Source organism: Perca fluviatilis, chromosome 7 (assembly GCF_010015445.1).
Source record: "Perca fluviatilis chromosome 7, GENO_Pfluv_1.0, whole genome shotgun sequence".
Taxonomy (NCBI): Eukaryota; Metazoa; Chordata; class Actinopteri; order Perciformes; family Percidae; genus Perca; species Perca fluviatilis.
In genome coordinates this window covers 19945176-19961902 of record NC_053118.1, presented here as the reverse complement: position 1 = coordinate 19961902, position 16727 = coordinate 19945176, and the positions used below count along the sequence as shown (strand labels likewise).

Here is a 16727-nt window from a genome sequence, read left to right as displayed (position 1 = left end):
AAGGTAGGACAGGCCCCCAGGTGCAGCGCTGGGCTGTGGGGCGATTTTGACATAGTGGCCACGCTCGGTATTGCAGTATCACATGATGCACACATGCTCAAAAATACGTTTTCTCCATTCACAATCACTAGAAAAAGAGCAACAGCCACCAGGAAGTCAACCAACTTTGCATCTGAATGCTTTTTCAGTGTATGCGCCCAATGGACAACTTTCATTGGAAAAAATGTGGTGCCATCATGGAACCTGGGAGGGTCAAATAAAAAACACTATTGAGTTGCACTGAGGTAAATCTAGGATGCTGTTTTTTTTTTTAGCTTGACCCATATTGGGGAATCAAAGTCAGAATATTCTGTGCTGCTTCAATTTTTAATTTTCTTTTGTTATTTTTGTCTTTATTGACAGTTTGACAGTGAATAGAGAGGAAAGAGGTTGAGATAGAGGTCCCCAGCTGGAATCACACCAGGAACATTGTGGTTATATGGTTAGCATCTTAAACATGAGGTCAACAGGATGTACCCTTGACCATTTAAAAAAATGAATCTTGTTACTCTCCAACTTCAGGTAGGTGCAATGCTGAATTGCTCATTGAGTCATTTATAGAGCATAAATGCAAAACATTCACTGGTTCCAGCTATCCAAACATGATGCTTTGCTGCATTTCTCTGTTCGATATCATAAATAGAACATATTTGGGTACTGTTGCAGGAACAAAATATTGTATGCTTATATCCTAAACTTAATACATTTATCCAAGTTGGACAAAAACTCAAGCACAAATTACGTTCATAATACAGCTATCCAGAGAGACTTTGGGTTCTTGGCAGAGATTTGAGGTGAATGTGTTTGTTGTCCCTGAATGTTCCAGTGTATAATATTGCTGGCTTAAAACTGCATCAGTCAGAGAGGCTGACTGCTGGAGGCGTGGCTGTCTGTAGGGGTTTGGGGATGGAGAGGGTGTAGCTTGTGGATTGTTCTTTCACTCTCCCTGAGCGCTCGTCACAGCTCCCACTGACACAGTCACACAGTGATTCATGTCACACACTGCCTGGGCATTTTCCTTCAAGGTCAAGGGAGACTTTCAGAGATAACGTATAAATATGACTGAAGAAGACATGACATGCTAGAGGGAGAGCTCTCAACATAAGAACATTGTAAATCAAGAATGTTTCCAAAGTTGTCCATCACAGCGTATGTCCTGCTGCAGCTTTAAAACCATTGTGTGTGAGGAAGGAGCCATGTCCTTGCAAAACCAAAACATTAACCTACATTACTAACCATAACTATCACCCATGTTCATTTTGGGAAATTTGCTCTCTTGCTGAGAGATTTAGATGAGAAGATTGATGCCACTCTCATATTGCAAAAAGTTGAACTATTCTTCTAATGCACTGACCAACTGCTCAGCAGAAATTGAAAGATTTGAAGTGATTTTTTTGTTCTTATAATTTGAACATAATCCTCAAATTTACACATTTGAGTGAGAAAACAACCCCAAAACCACAAATACAACTTAGATTTTCTTTGAGGAAATGTTAATTCAATTTTATGGATGATCTGAAACTTACATCCAATCACATCTCAGGCTTATGAGGTTTAAAACAGCCATTTGAGTCAATATTTACTTATTAATTTAATTAAAGGTCCCATGGCATGAAAATTTTACTTTATGAGTTTTTTTTTAACATTAATATGCGTTCCCCCAGCTTGCCTATGGTCTCCCAGTGGCTAGAAATGGCAATAGGTGTAAAATGAGCCCTGGGTATCCTGCTCCGCCTTTGAGAAAATGAAAGCTCAGATGGGCCGATCTGGAATCTTGAGGATTCATAAGGAGCAAGATTACCTCCCCTTTCTCTGCTTTGCCCGCCCAGAGAATTTGGCCCACCCATGAGAGAGAGACATCATGGCTTTCAAACGAGCAAAGTTGCAGTTGGTCAAGGCCACACCCCCACCCTCCACCTTGCCCTCCCCTCTCTCCTCCTCAATAACTACAGACACAGAAATGGCACATCCTAAGGAAAGCTCATTGTGGGACTGGCTCTAGTGGCTGTAATTCTGCACCAAGCTGAATTTCGGGAAAGAGACTTCAGATACAGTATTAGGGGACCACTAAGGTCTATATAAAAGCATCCAAAGAGCACCATGTCATAGGACATTTAAAACTCTTTTTCAGTCCCTGTATTTGTTGTTACTCTAAAGTGATGGGCCACTAGTGTCTGTGTATTCTGTGGGCAGGATTTCATTTCCAAAGCTGTTGTGTGTAATTAAAAATGTATGAGTCTGCTGCCTGCAGATAAACACTTAGGGCAAATGCAACAACAGTTTGTACATGGTGCTATTATCTTCACTATTATGTGTGTGAGAGAACTATACTTTCGAGGGAATTGTTGCAATTTTGCATTTTAGAACTTCAGAGGCCTTTAAAGGTCTGAGACTGAGGCAGGGAAAAACTCTTTCTCAAGTTGGCAGCATTGGGTCCTTGCTGTTGAAGATATAAAATGCAAATAGAGACTCAGATGAGCCTGTCTCCTCCAGCTTGCATTTATTAAGAGCCAATTAGAGCCTTGCAAGAACATATGAGAAGACTGCAGGGCCTATTAGCAGAAGTTTGTATGGTTAAGGCATTTACTGTCAGATCATTCTCCTCCCATAACAAAGATAAATCCCTAAGGACTGGCAGTTACATAATACACAAAGTGAACAATCAGGAAAAAAAGAATGTGGAGAAGCAAATGCTTCAAACTTTTGACTCCTACAGTGTCATCGCTGTTGTGCGTTACCTGGCGGCTGTCGAGTTTGGACGAGGAGCTGCTGTTGCTGCGTGACATCTTCTGCGACATGGCTGAACTGTGCTCCTCTGAGCCCATCTTGCTGCAGACTGGCCAGTGCACGCTAAGGCTGGAGTACCAGGAACATTCCCTTTACTGAGAGCAGAAGGGGTGGAGATGGGGTCAGGAGGAGAGAGGGTGGAGAGAAAGATGGCTTTAAGAGGCGAGCCATTTAAAAGGCTTTTAGCTCTGTCTCACTGAAAAATGCATTAGGTTATTTAGAGCAGAATATGGGATGTAATAAGAAAAGCTGCACAGAAGGGTTCTCATCATAAGCGAACACAATTGACAGACAGACTGGAGGACATAAATTGGTCTGCACAGAGATGAGACCGCATTTTTGAATAATTCAAATGTTACCCTTACAAAGAGTGATGGATTGTAAGCGTTTAAGGATCATATGAATCTGAAGCAAACACTAGTACCTACAGCAGTGTTGGAAGATGTAGACAGACCCAAAGTAAAAGTAGCAAAACCGCACTGTAAAAGTACTCAGTACATGCAACATTTCTTCAGATAGTTACTTAAGGAAAACTATTGAACTATTATCACAAAACGTAATGCTGGTTGGAACAAACAAATACTTGAAGATGTCACCTAATGCTCTGTAATGGATTTTCCCCCACTATTTTATGACATTTTTACAGACTAAACAATTATTTGATTAATTGAAAAAATAGACACCAGTTTCAGCTACACTATTCTCTATATATTGTATTATATTATTACTGATGCATTAATGTGTAAGCAGCTGTTCAAATCATCTAAAAGCTTATTCTGCAAAGTACCTACAGCCATCAGATAAACATAGTGGAGTAAAACAGCGTTTCCCTCTGAAATTAAGTATAAAGTAGTATACTATTGAAAATACTCATGGTTCAGTATTTTAGTAGCTGATCTCCATCACAACTCAGTGACGAGGGAATAAAAGGCAAGCATCACATGTAAAGATGCAGTGGAATGTAATATTATCACGTCAACAGAATGTGAAAATAACTGTGGCAACCCTCAGTCAACTGCCACACTTCACACAGACTAATTAACGTGATGTGCCTGGTATACCAGTCAGCATATAGAGACACATTTAGCTAATGCACTGTGAGTGGCAGTTTGTCACAGCTGATAAACAAGCAGGCATGATGTGTAAATCATGTTGATCCATGTGGGAACAAGCAGGACATTAGTTTAGCTTTACTGAAGACGTTTTACTGAGAAGTTTGTGGACTATTAGGTTTGAGATCACTGCTGCATTAAATGAACATCTGTGAGATTCAGTCTGAGAGACAACGCCAGGATTAAATTTTGGTCTGAATTTCTTTTCTTTTTATTACTGTAGTGTCTGTTTTTTTCATAGTTTGGGTTAAGGCTTCTTAAGGATGTTTTTCCCATATGAAAATTTATAACGATATGGCAAATGCATGCATGCTATAAAATTATCAAACTGATATTCAGTGTTGGGCTGAACTAACAAGTATTTATTTAAAGACTTTTTTGAGAATTTGAGAATTTTACGGCTTATAGTAGAAGTTGATTATTATGCATTGGGGACAAAATTGAGCATATGTACAAAAAAAAAGAAAAAATTGTTTCTAATGTGCATTATTCTGCATTTATATGATAAAGACCTTAATCTATAATTAAAACCATGTTATAAATATTTGACACATTTTAAAGCATATATGAAGTAATTCATGGAAATATATATATGTTGCTGCATAACAGGAAGGACCCAAATAATAATAATTCAATATTTGGGTAATTTTTCTTCTGCATTAGAAAACTTAATAGAAATACCCAAAGCCCACATAACCTGAAACTGGGTTTGTGACCCAGTGTTTTTAAGGTGTAATAAATAGATTTTCTAGACGATCATAACAGTGTCGGACTGAATCAGACACGCCACGTGTTGACAACCACTTTGAAGCCCTAGCAAGGTTAATCACTTTACCTGCTCTGCATCTGCAAGCTTTGTGCTGCATAATGGCCACAGCCTCTCGTGTTGGACAGACAAAACCGTAGTCATTTGAAACCTCCGTGCTTCGGCCGAGCCTACACCACTGCTCTGTCTGATGGAGCTCAACAACCAAAATGCAACCACAACAATGGATCAAAGTGGCAGGACAAACAAAAAGAGGCCCCCAGACGCAAACTGAGCTACCGACCATGATTGATGAGACACGTTAAATGTCTGTCTGTCTGTCTGTCTGTCTGTCTGTCTGTCTATCTATCTATCTATCTATCTATCTATCTATCTATCTATCTATCTATCTATCTATCTATCTATCTATCTATCTATCCATCCATCCATCTATCCATCTATCCATCTATCTCCTATGATTATTTCATCCACTTTCCACTGATCACACCAGCTATGCATGCACAGTTCTGTCACACCGTCACACCATGAGGGCACCCTTTCATCTGATACAACAACACCACTTCTCAGGCTTTCATCGAGGCGAGAGCAGTATTAGACGTCACCCCTCAAGTAATTACCCTTTTTCACTAAAGAGCACATGCTCTATGATGGCAATGAAGAAATGCAGTACGTGATTGCAATAAAACTGTATTAGATTACAGAGGAGCAGTGATGTAGGGGCTGGGGTTTACTGTTAGTATGAATTTTTACTTCACTTGGCAGTTGTTGCTGTTGTTTACAGACTGAAGGAAACACATATGAGGATATGAGAAAAGAATCAGCGTAGTCTAACATGAAGACAGTGTAAGTCTCACATTAGCGGTTGTGGCTCATGCTAATGAGCAGAAAAGTCATGCCTGACACCACAGCTTGGTGAAAAGAGGGACGCTGACAGGCAGTGAGTGCTGAATGTGTTTGTCCAGTGGTCGAAGAAACAGGGGGGATCACATGAACACTGACAGCTACTGAGGACAAAAGATAAACATGAACCAGGGGAAAGTTTCACTGTCATCAAGACGGCCTCCCTTACATTTATGAATGCATGAACACAAAAAGACACATGGACATATTGTTTATGCAGTGCATAAACTGTACATGAACACAAATATTTACAAATAATGTTTTGGGGATAAGGAGAAGTAATCTCACGGAGGTTTGGTAACAATAAAATAAAAAGCAATACAAAATACAGAGCTTTATCATGCTGTACACCAACTGCTGACTGCTTTATTTGAATAAAGGAGTCCTTTGTGATGAAGATCATGCTGACCTTTACAAAGAATGATTTTGATTCATGTATTCCATTAAATCCATATCTAGCAGGCAGTGTGGACAAAATCCATAACATGATACAGCAACATATAGGAAAAAGTCAAATTCATTACATTGAGTAAATTGGTATACCAAGTTTAAGTGGACAACAACTGAATACTTGTCAAGTATAAAGTATACTCTCTAGTATTCACATATAAATTCTTTAATATCTTATGCTGGGACCCATTTTTTACGTGGTATGATGTTATATCTCAGCAACCATTTAGACCATGTCACTGTGCCCTTTATATTTTCTGGATTGGAAACAATTTTAAAATTAAAATACAGAGAAATATCAGAGGATGTGGCATCATTATACATCTCTTCAGACTCCCTGCGTATTACAGTAAAGCTATAATTTCTCTGAGTGACATGCTAACTGGAGTTCAGTCTATTTAGAGTATAATATAAGCACTCATGTAAATCATTAGTTCGCAGGTCATACTTTACCCTGTAATCTCTTTGTCAAATGAACAGATATACAAGCAGATGTTCTTTTCAAAGTATCTCTTACACAAAATAATAAGTTCTGTGGAGATGTAACAGACATCTCTTGAATATTCCAGTAAAGTGTGGGTGGGTAAAACCCACAACTGTTCTATGATGAGAAACCAGCATGACACCTGGAGGAGACAGATGTGTAACTAGCAGGAGTTTCAAACTCATACTGGCTGTCCTGTTTTCCTCACTTAGCAGAATCGTCATCTTATTGGAGAACCTCCATCTGACCGCGGGACTGCAGAGAAAAAGTTTCAACTTCTCTGGGGAAGCAGTATCAAAGTATCACAGCGGGCAAATATTAGCCTACATTTTTGAAGGCTCTAGAGATGGCAGTGTTGGCATCTTGGTCGGATCTTAAAAACACTGGATTGTTTATGATGACTTTGGTGATCCACTGACTTCTCCTCTAGCGCCACCATGAGGTTGACATTTGTGGTAAACTACTGGATAGGTGCCATGGTATTTGATACAGACAATCGTGTCTCATTCAGGACGAATTGTAATCACTTTGGTGATCACCTGACTTTTAATCTAATGCTACCAGCAAGTCAATTTAATTGTCCAATACCTTCAAAACTAATGACATTCCCATCAGCATCAAACGCCACTGTCTTTAGCGCTAAACTAAACTACTAAACTAAGATGATGACCATGGTAGACATTTTACCCGCTAAACACCAGCATGTTATCATTGTCATTGTGAGCATGTTGCCAGAAACAGCATTTAGCACTACTGTGCATTGCATTTTTTTAATATATTTCTATATAGTATAAATAAAACTCATGTTGTCCAGTTGCACAAAATAACTACAAATGTCTGCAGGTGCTTTACAAAACGTGTCACTAGCTGCTGAGATTTCTGCATTTTAAAAATATTATGCCTAATTACGTTACTTTAAAGGCTCTGACACACCAACCCGACGGCCGACCGTCGGCAGAAAACGCAGTCGGACTGATCAGTTGGATCCCGTCTCTCAAAAAAGTGCCTCTGAACACACCGAAGCGACGCCGACTTGAGCGTATGTTCTGCAAGTGCGCGAGATGTAATACGTAAAACAGCAGGTGGCGCTAATCTGTATTGTCGCCGACGGCTCGGAACACACCGAACAGACTCAAATCACCGACCTCGCCAGACTGTCCGACGGCCGATAATCGGGTTGGTGTGTCAGAGCCTTTAGGCGTTCTGTCAACTGTCAACAAATCCTTGGTCAGCTATTAGATCTCGGTTGAAGTTATAGATGGCTTAATATCCTTTTAAGATTCACTAACTAGATTGGCAGAAGCTGAAAGCCCTCTATTACATTCTGCAGTTCATGTTGCAGATGTTCCACTGTCCTTCCACTTTCTCCAGAGTCTGCCTAAGGATGTACAAGCCCAACAGGCTTTCAGGCATCATTAGGATATGACCAGAATAAACGTCATATGGTTGAACCCCCTTTGGTGCAGCTTTCTTAGGAAATCGAGTCATGTTTGCACAAGAAACACTGATGCACCACAGTAATTTAAAGGAGTTGGGTTGGAAAGGACTCTGAAACATACTCCTAATATGAAGTGAAAGTAGTGAAACTCATTTTAGGAGAGACACAATACTGCTGGCGTTCAGCAATGACAAGGGAGCAAAAGTGTACCTGAAGCTACTCCAGAGGTAGGATGGTAATATAGATAGAATAATGACTTTCACCAAGACTATAAGATTATATTTAGATAAAGGTTTCCAAATCTTTTAAATAACATTTACTTTGCAAAACTCAGCTGTGAGAGTCAAATTATATTCCAATTCCAGCCCCTGAAAAGCAGGTGCTCCTTATGTTTATGAAGCCTTTGTTTATAAAATAGCCACTGTTTATGCATAAAACAAACAAAGCTGCGGGAAAGACTTAAAAGAAAAAAGAAAATCCTTTTTGTTTCATTAGATTAAAAGAATGGCTTTTCAGTTTGGACTAAATCCAATTAGATTTTCTTTAATGTGTGACAGGCTGGTTTGATGAAACAGAATGATCTAAATAGAAGAAAATCAATGTTGATTTAAAATTGCTCAAAAAGACAAAAAAAAAAGCTTGAAGCTTCTCTCTGGTCTTTCCAGCTCTGGAACAGTCAGCACAAACTTGACAAAACAAATGGCCTCTGCATTTACCAAACACCTAATGGTGTTGTGGTAACCACCTTAACTCTACAGTCTACCAGCCATTCTCTGACAGATCATTCCTCTCAATACAAAGCTCTTTAACGACAAAGCAAACTCTGGTAACTCTGGAGAGGAGAGACATTTCCCTTTCCTCTAATGCTGCCACCCATAAACCCAAATCAGAACACCTTGCTTAATTTTGATTGCCTTTAATCTTTCTCTGCATCAGAAGCTGGTTTGTTATGAGCACACTGATTATTCTTCCCGTTTGCTTTGAAGCAGTCATTAAGAACATTTTCTGATAGCTGCTACCCACCAAAGGAGACGTGCTGGGCTCTCATTTGCTGCGTCTAAAAGTTACCACTTTAATGTTATTACATCGGTGCATTACCCTGCTGGGATGATGCCACTTATTCTTTGTTATTTCATTATGTGAACTAACTATTTCTTGGAAGGGAAAGATAAACCCTGACATAAAAGGAGCGAAGGAAAGGGTGGGATCAGAAATTAGCAGAAAACAATATTCTCTGGTCACTATGGCTACCGTGAAATAATGTGTGGCATAGAGACAGTGCTGTGATTTAATACCATTCCATATTTCTTTACGTTAAGCGCAGCATCAAGCTGATGTAATGTCTCTGAGGGGAAAAATCAACTGGAAGGCAGACAACGCATTGTTGTGACAATCAAAACTGATGTGATTAGAGTTTCAGAAAAGGCCCTTCAACAGGCTGCATTCAGTCGAAAAGCAGAAGTAACACTGCTGACTGAATCCAAGTCTGAAGAGTGGTGAGTAGAACACGGGCAGTTTCACACATCCTGAAAGTTTCGTTTTTTTCCTCCCTGTGAAAAACTGTCACTTTTATCTAGCGCAGTAATTAATTTGCTTACTCCAGTCATTACTGCGGCCCGTAGGCCTATCCTTCCCCAAAAATACCTGAAAGTGTAACTAGGACTAGGGGAAACAAAAAAAAAGTACTCTTCTGAAATCCATCTGCAGAATCAGGTAATCACAGAGTCAAAGTAAAAGTATTTCTTTCTTTAAACATATATATTCATCTATCACATGTCAGCACGGCAGCATCCAGCAAGCCATTAGCACAGAGAATTAACAGAGAGACAAAACTGGCATAACTCCACCATGAGATCTATTATTCATTAGTACATCTCTGGACCCAGCAGGGTAACGTTTGCCAGCCCACGTCTGCGTGTGAGGCCACTCCTTCTCTGAAAGAAACACACAGATGGCAAAGCATGCCCCTGATGTGTTCAAAGGCGTCGTGGTGAAAGGTTGCCAGGGCCAGAAGGAGCCACTCCAAAAACCAGGCTCACGCTGCTAAGCTAAAAGCATGCACGCCTGTCTTCGCTATCTGCAACATTTTTTGTGAGGTGAACTTACTCATCATGTTCACCCCAAGAGAAAATGCATGCAGAGTTATGGTTGTAATAATGAGAAAGAGACAGATAAAGTCCCTCCTTGATAACTTCCTGCAGCACAAGACGTCTTTTCATTCATGTGTACTGCCTCTCTCTGACATATGACAGGCTTGCATTAAACACTCACAAACACATCCTGTTAATCAACCACATCCTCAATGCGCTCTCTCCCGTAACACACACACACACACACACACACCCCCATCACTATTTCTGTCTCTTATCTGCCCCGAGTGTGGCAGAGGTCCTCTCTTTTGTTATAGACACAGTGTGGGGGAGCCTGACAGCCTCATAACTCAACACCAGCTCATAAGGAGAGTATAGTCGCAGCTTAGCTCAACACTCACTGACAAAAGAGTGGGGAAAAACATAAATGTTCAAAGTGCTCTTCTCGATGTGTCACATGCAGCAACTTGCGTGACAGCACGATACAGCCGTTGCTTTCCCAAATTAAAGATTACAGTGCTTACCACTCAACCGCTGCTCTGATTAGGATCCATCAGCAGCAACTCTACATCTATTCTCATATTAATCCAGAGGTCTTGACCTAGAATAGAGGATGATGACATCGAGGTGGTACTGGAGAAAAAATAGGCCTAAAAAAGGTATCACAAAAACTGGAACAAACATCTGCACTGCCACAAGCAATCTCTAAATCCTTCTTGTGCAGATATATTTAGATATGGCATCGTCTTCCATTACCTTCTACAGTATTTATGGACAGAGAGATAAACTGTCCGACTGAGAAAAGTTACCACATCTTGAGAGATTTACTTCATTCCTAAACTCTGGACTGGAGTATGGATTAGCTCACAGCATGACTCCCTCTCTGTTATAGTATATCATAGAAGATAGACAATCACAGCACCAGAAACTGACTCAAACTATAGCTGATAAGCTTGTGTTTTTGTGGTTAGACTGCAGTTGTGTTTTTTAAAGGACAAACATTTTCGTGTGATCACGCCTCACCCACAGATCTTTTAAGCCTGCCTTTTCTTTTTGTAGTTGAGTTTTATTGACCTAATTTATTGCAAAGTATGAACAATGTATAACCCCACAGTGACATTTTCACTATCCTAACAATAGAAACAACACCATTTATTTCTGGCTTGATTTTATTGACTGAATCATCTTAGAATTACTGCATCATGGTTGTATGCCTCTGCCAACCAAAGTTGCAGTTTACATCCATGTCTGTTCACACTTATATAATATATGTAGTAAAGACTACATATATTATGAGTGTAATAAAACGAATTGTGTATCTTATGACAAAAAGGAAGTGGTGGACTCCCGGAGGAACAGGACAGAACACAAAGTTGTAGCCTTTACAGAAGACAATGCTTCAGATATGGATGTTGCTGCAAAGAAGCTACAAATTCTAAAACGGGGATGCTTCACACACATCTTCAACCCGGCAGAAGATCAATACAATCATCACAGTTTTAGTGTAACCAATTCAGTATTTGATCAAATGTGAAATATGCCCATCTCCCCTTCTGTTCCTGAGTTATGTCGTTGAATAATGGCCAGAGAAGTATTTTTGCGGAACATTATGATGAAAAAAATTGGATATAAAATATATAATTAGCGTATTAATTCTGGAGTTATGGCCAACAATGGTGGACGGACTAACATTGCCATCCCAAGAGCCATCTATCACACACTGCACGAAATGTACATTCTCTAGAATCTCTGACCCTAAACACAGCCCAGCTGCTGACCAGGGATGCAATGGCTGGATGAACCAAAAGGACCAAGACCCCTGAAAGTGTCTGGACTAACATTGTTTTAAGGTGCACAACGTTATTACATCTAAATGTTTAAAACTCACACGGCTCTGGTTTTTAATCAGTGAGGATGAAACTGTCTGTCTCGCTCAATGAAATATGATACTGCTACTGTTGTGAAAAGAAGCAGGGGTGAAATGTAGCTGATCCTGTTAAGGCAGAATGTGAATTGATGGACCACTGGTCAAAATCTGACAATGACATCATCAGAATCTTTATTGAGTATCGAGTGCAGTCCTCATTAAAATTTCATGCTGATATCTGGCGAACTCTTAGAGAGTTATGAAACCAGCCTTCCAGCTTCCTTCAGCCTGGAGGAGGCTGAAGACAAGAGCAGCAACCATTAGAAAACATGTCACCAATGAAATAGTCCAAATCACTTTGACTAGAAAACAGACAGACACAATGATGTAATGTCAAGACAGTTACTGATGATCTTATTCATTTAATAAAGTGAAACTCTAATATATTATTATTTCATGTCTTTTGTCTGTGCTACTATTTGGTACAAACAGCTTTGGTCATTAACAAACGGTGGTCCACTACTTTCATTTCTCTATTGCCTCAAACCACACCTGCCTTTTTACATGTGAAACCACATGGATTATTTATAGAGGCCTGCCCATGCAAAAATATGCTACCCCTGGCCACATGTACAAGATGCTCACAACAGCTGTTCTCCTGGTCCTATACAACCACTTTCTGCATTATTCACTTGTTGTTTAGTGGATATTCATTCATATTATCTTTTTAGTGCAGACCCTGGATCATTGCTACACAGGTTACAATATAACTTGATGACTGAATAGATTATAGGTTGTGCACATATATTTAAAGATTCAGCTCCATGTCAAGGGAAAGCTGAAATTACCATGGAGGTGACCTCATGCAATGCAATATCCCACTACTGTTTTAAATACACGTCTTGCACAGACACATAGTTTTTTCTTTCGTGCTGCCGCATTCCACAAATTCTAGTGATCTTCTCCCTCACAGGCTCCCTGTGTTTGACTGCAATCACTGATTTGGGTGTGTTAGGAACGAAAAACCTTAGAAGCTGCAAGAATAACATTGGGCAACAAACAATCCACTGAGCCCGGTGAACACAGCTGTGACAGAGGAAGAAGAGAAGTAGTACAAATGCTGAATTTAACCGTCTCCCAAGTGTTTATTAAACGAGTATTTCAAAAAGCAGAGCCCAGTTTTTGAAACTTTTTCCACTGTTTGTGATTTTGTCCTTCACCTGTAAACCAATCTGTGGCAGGATGTGCGCCCCATCCACCATCTTTACTCCATGTCTTTACTCCAATGGCCCCTATTGAGCCTCACACATGTTCCAACACACACAGCCCCAGAAAAGCCTCCTCTGTTGCACTGTTGACACAACACCCAAAAGAGCTAAAGTAAGCCAGTTAGTCCTAAAATTATAGCCACACTGTAAGTGAGCCACAGTACCAAACAAAACACCTTTTACTCAACCAAATTATTTATGATTGACATAGACATTTAACTGGAACGCTTTGGCACAAACCCAACATTATTTAGCATGAGAATCACTATTATTTTGGTGGATTTACACAGAACTGTAATTATCTGGAAGTGTGCTGATAACTGGCATATATTCTTTTACGCCATCTGCATGGTAACTGAAATAGTTGTACAATCCTCCATATTCATGTTTTTGCTCCAAACACTGTGTAGTGAGTATGAGATGATGAGCTCTAGCCCCGATTAAATCTGAAAATGGATCCTATCTGCGCCCACTTTTACACACACCTACATCCACTCAGCATGAGAGGTACAGCCACTCATACACACAGGCATATTATTCACACTGTTGGCTTGTGCCTAGGTTATACTGATAGCTTGCTACTGTTATACTATTGATTTATATGTTAACAGTTAACAGTTGATCCCCCACAACTTGTTTTTACTTGTCTAGAAAAAAGGAAGGGGGATCAGAGTTACCATGGAGACTAAAATAATCTATTGGTGTTTACTGTATGAATCACATGTCATGATCATAACAGGAACATTGCAAAAGCTCGACTGTTTGGGGAAACCCAACAGGAGAGTTAACGTCAGAGTTTAAAGTAATGTGGTAGTAAATGTAGCCTAGTTTACATTAGGCATGTTAAACTTTGAAGCTTTACAAGGGAGCACTCTTCGTGAAATGTTAAAGCACTCTCTCACTGCTATGAAATGTTTCAGTTACATGCTGCCTCAAAGAAAGCAGGAATGAACTTTTAAAAGACTTCTTCAACTGACATGATTTCCAAATAATTAAATTATCTAGCAAAAGACAACTCAATTTTACTTGCCAAAGAAAAAACCGCACTCACCTTGACAGAGTAACAGATGTGAATTCCAGGTGATGAGGACTGACAGAGATGTTGGAAACAGTCGGTTTATCTGAATCCAAATGAGAGAACGCAGCCAATGAAGAGATACTCAAATGCCAGCGTCAAACAGACAGCCTGCCGTCTCCAGTCTGACATGTACAGACACGCACCGTCCAGCCACGCTCTGAGAAGCATTAATTTCTCCACTGCTATATGGAGGAGGGCACCACAGTGCGTAACTGACTGATGCCACCTCCAATTGAAATGTAGGACAGAGCTCAGCGTCCCCTTAAAGGGGCGGGCGTTGTATCGTTGACAGCATATTTTTCCGTGACGTATTGAGGATGACCCCAAAAGCAAGGACACACGGTCAAACTCATCACTTTGCAAGTGAGGCATTTAATTCTGGTCTTTTAAATTATTGTAATTAATTGCAGATATATTTCCATTTTAGATTATTGTTTCCACTTGTAGATAAGAAGGGAAATTACTCTTTTTTGTTTTTACTAACCGAATGAAATAATCAACATGATGTCAAAGTCTCCAAAACGACAAGACGTCAGAATAATAAATGACAGAACGTAAAGGCCGTAAATTATGATATACTGTCACCTGCTGGACATATTGTAGAATTACAGATTTTCAGTCGTGCTCATGGCATAATGAGAAAAATGTACAAAAAATCTGAGAGAAAAAAAGATTTGCATATGCATAGTGAGTGACTATGCAGGTTTGCAAATGTATGTGACCTTGAATGCGACATAAGTGGAGGTTTTTCTTTTTATAGCCCAAAAAGCAGGTTTTGTTGCACAATAGCAAAAAACTAAGAAACAAACAAAAATTACAACAACAACAACAAAAACAACACCACCACTACCACCACCAACCTTATATTTTTTTGATATAGCATCACAATTTAGGATTGTCCAAATCAGTAAGAGAATTGTCTATTTTGCTGTGAGAGCCATTATCATTTCCTTTTCTGAAAGTCTGAATGAAAGGCTGTTATATCACACAAGGCTGCAGGCTTGCTGTTCAAGGACTCCCTGTCACAAAAAACCTTTCACGGAGAGTCAGCCTGATTGCAACAGATTACGTGTGAACACTGGCGAGCTAGAAGGTTACTGCAGCACTTACGATATAGAAAGGTGGATTCCATAATACAGCCAACATAATGTTCTGCTGTGAGCTTTGTGTGACATTTGAGAGAAAAAAATCATTTTCATAATAGTATTTTTCTCTGTAAAATTAGAAAGGTTACAGTAAAGACCAAAGTATTCATCTGGAAAGCATTATGAATTTACAGCCGCTGAATATTCCTTCTGTAGGCTAGAGTCCACACAGGCTGAACTCACAGAAGTGAGCTTTGAAGGCTGCCTTTTCCCCTTTCAATGAGCTGTGGCTTATGAGAACCTTATGTAAGACCGGTATTCTATAATTCATCCTGAGCTCTATTGAATATTGCAAATTAAATGCTTAGAACCTAAGAACAAATTAACAATGTTCTGCAGATTGGCTATATACTATAGTATATTGAGCAAGTAACAGTGTGGAAAGTTGCTTGAGAAAGAAAATCACAAACTATTCTATTGTGAGCATATGAGAAATCTTACAAGCTTTTATTGTTACTCTGTTTTTGTGCCAACCTTTTCAGTGTGGATATTATGAAAAAAATGTATAGCTGTTTTTTTTTGAGCCCAAGAAGCAACTGAGTATCTTATTGTGAAATGTAACCATGACTGTTTTAGGTAATGTTGAAATTGAAACATCTCAGAATTTATTGCATTCAAATATTCTACTTTGAAAACCATCTATCAGAATTTGAGTTTTAATGTATCGGTATGTGGTTTTACTCTCAGATTTTTTTTTCAAGGTTTATAAATTCTGATATAACATTCAAATACACAGATTTAAGAAAGTATATTCAAGTTTCTAAAATTTTGATCTAAAAATTTAAATCTGCCAAATTCCTTATGAAAGATTCAAACTCGAATATAAGAGGTCTGATGGATTCCTCCAGGCTTAATTGCTTAATGCTGGATGTTAGAATTTGAATTGTGGTGTCTTGATTTGACCAATCCAATTTAAGCAACCTGATTTATTTGACCGTTTAAAGAAAATAATCAGAATTTGACTAACTAAGCAACTTTTTAAATATCAGACACTTGAATGTTTTACCTGAATTCATCTAAAATCTATTTTTTATTTTTTTATTTCACCATTTTAGATGACCTTCTGGAAATTTCAAGTAGAATTCAAGCACATAAATTCAGAGAGATGATTTTCAAAGTCAAATATTGCAATGCTATAAACTCTGTGGTCTTTAAATGTCAACATCAAGTATTCAGTAGCGGTTAAATCTTAGGTATTCACTTGCTTTTAAGATTCAAATCATCATTATTATTATTATTATTATTATTATTATTATTATTATTATTATTATTTACTAGGATGTGAGAATTCATGTCCATTAGG

General features: G+C 39.0%; 1 protein-coding gene across 3 annotated transcripts in view; it reads right to left on the bottom strand.

The window, feature by feature from the left end:
- osbpl3b (oxysterol binding protein-like 3b) overlaps nucleotides 1-14447 on the bottom strand; it is a 29539-nt gene extending 15092 nt beyond the window's left edge. For all 3 annotated transcript variants that reach the window (XM_039806956.1, XM_039806957.1, XM_039806958.1), the window contains exons 1-2: nucleotides 14253-14447; nucleotides 2778-2921 (exon numbers count right to left, since the gene is read on the bottom strand). In XM_039806956.1, coding sequence (XP_039662890.1) covers nucleotides 2778-2864 — 87 coding nt within the window. In that variant the 5' untranslated portion in view covers nucleotides 2865-2921; nucleotides 14253-14447. The remainder of the gene's footprint in view (nucleotides 1-2777; nucleotides 2922-14252) is intronic.
- Between the last annotated feature and the right edge of the window lie 2280 nt (nucleotides 14448-16727).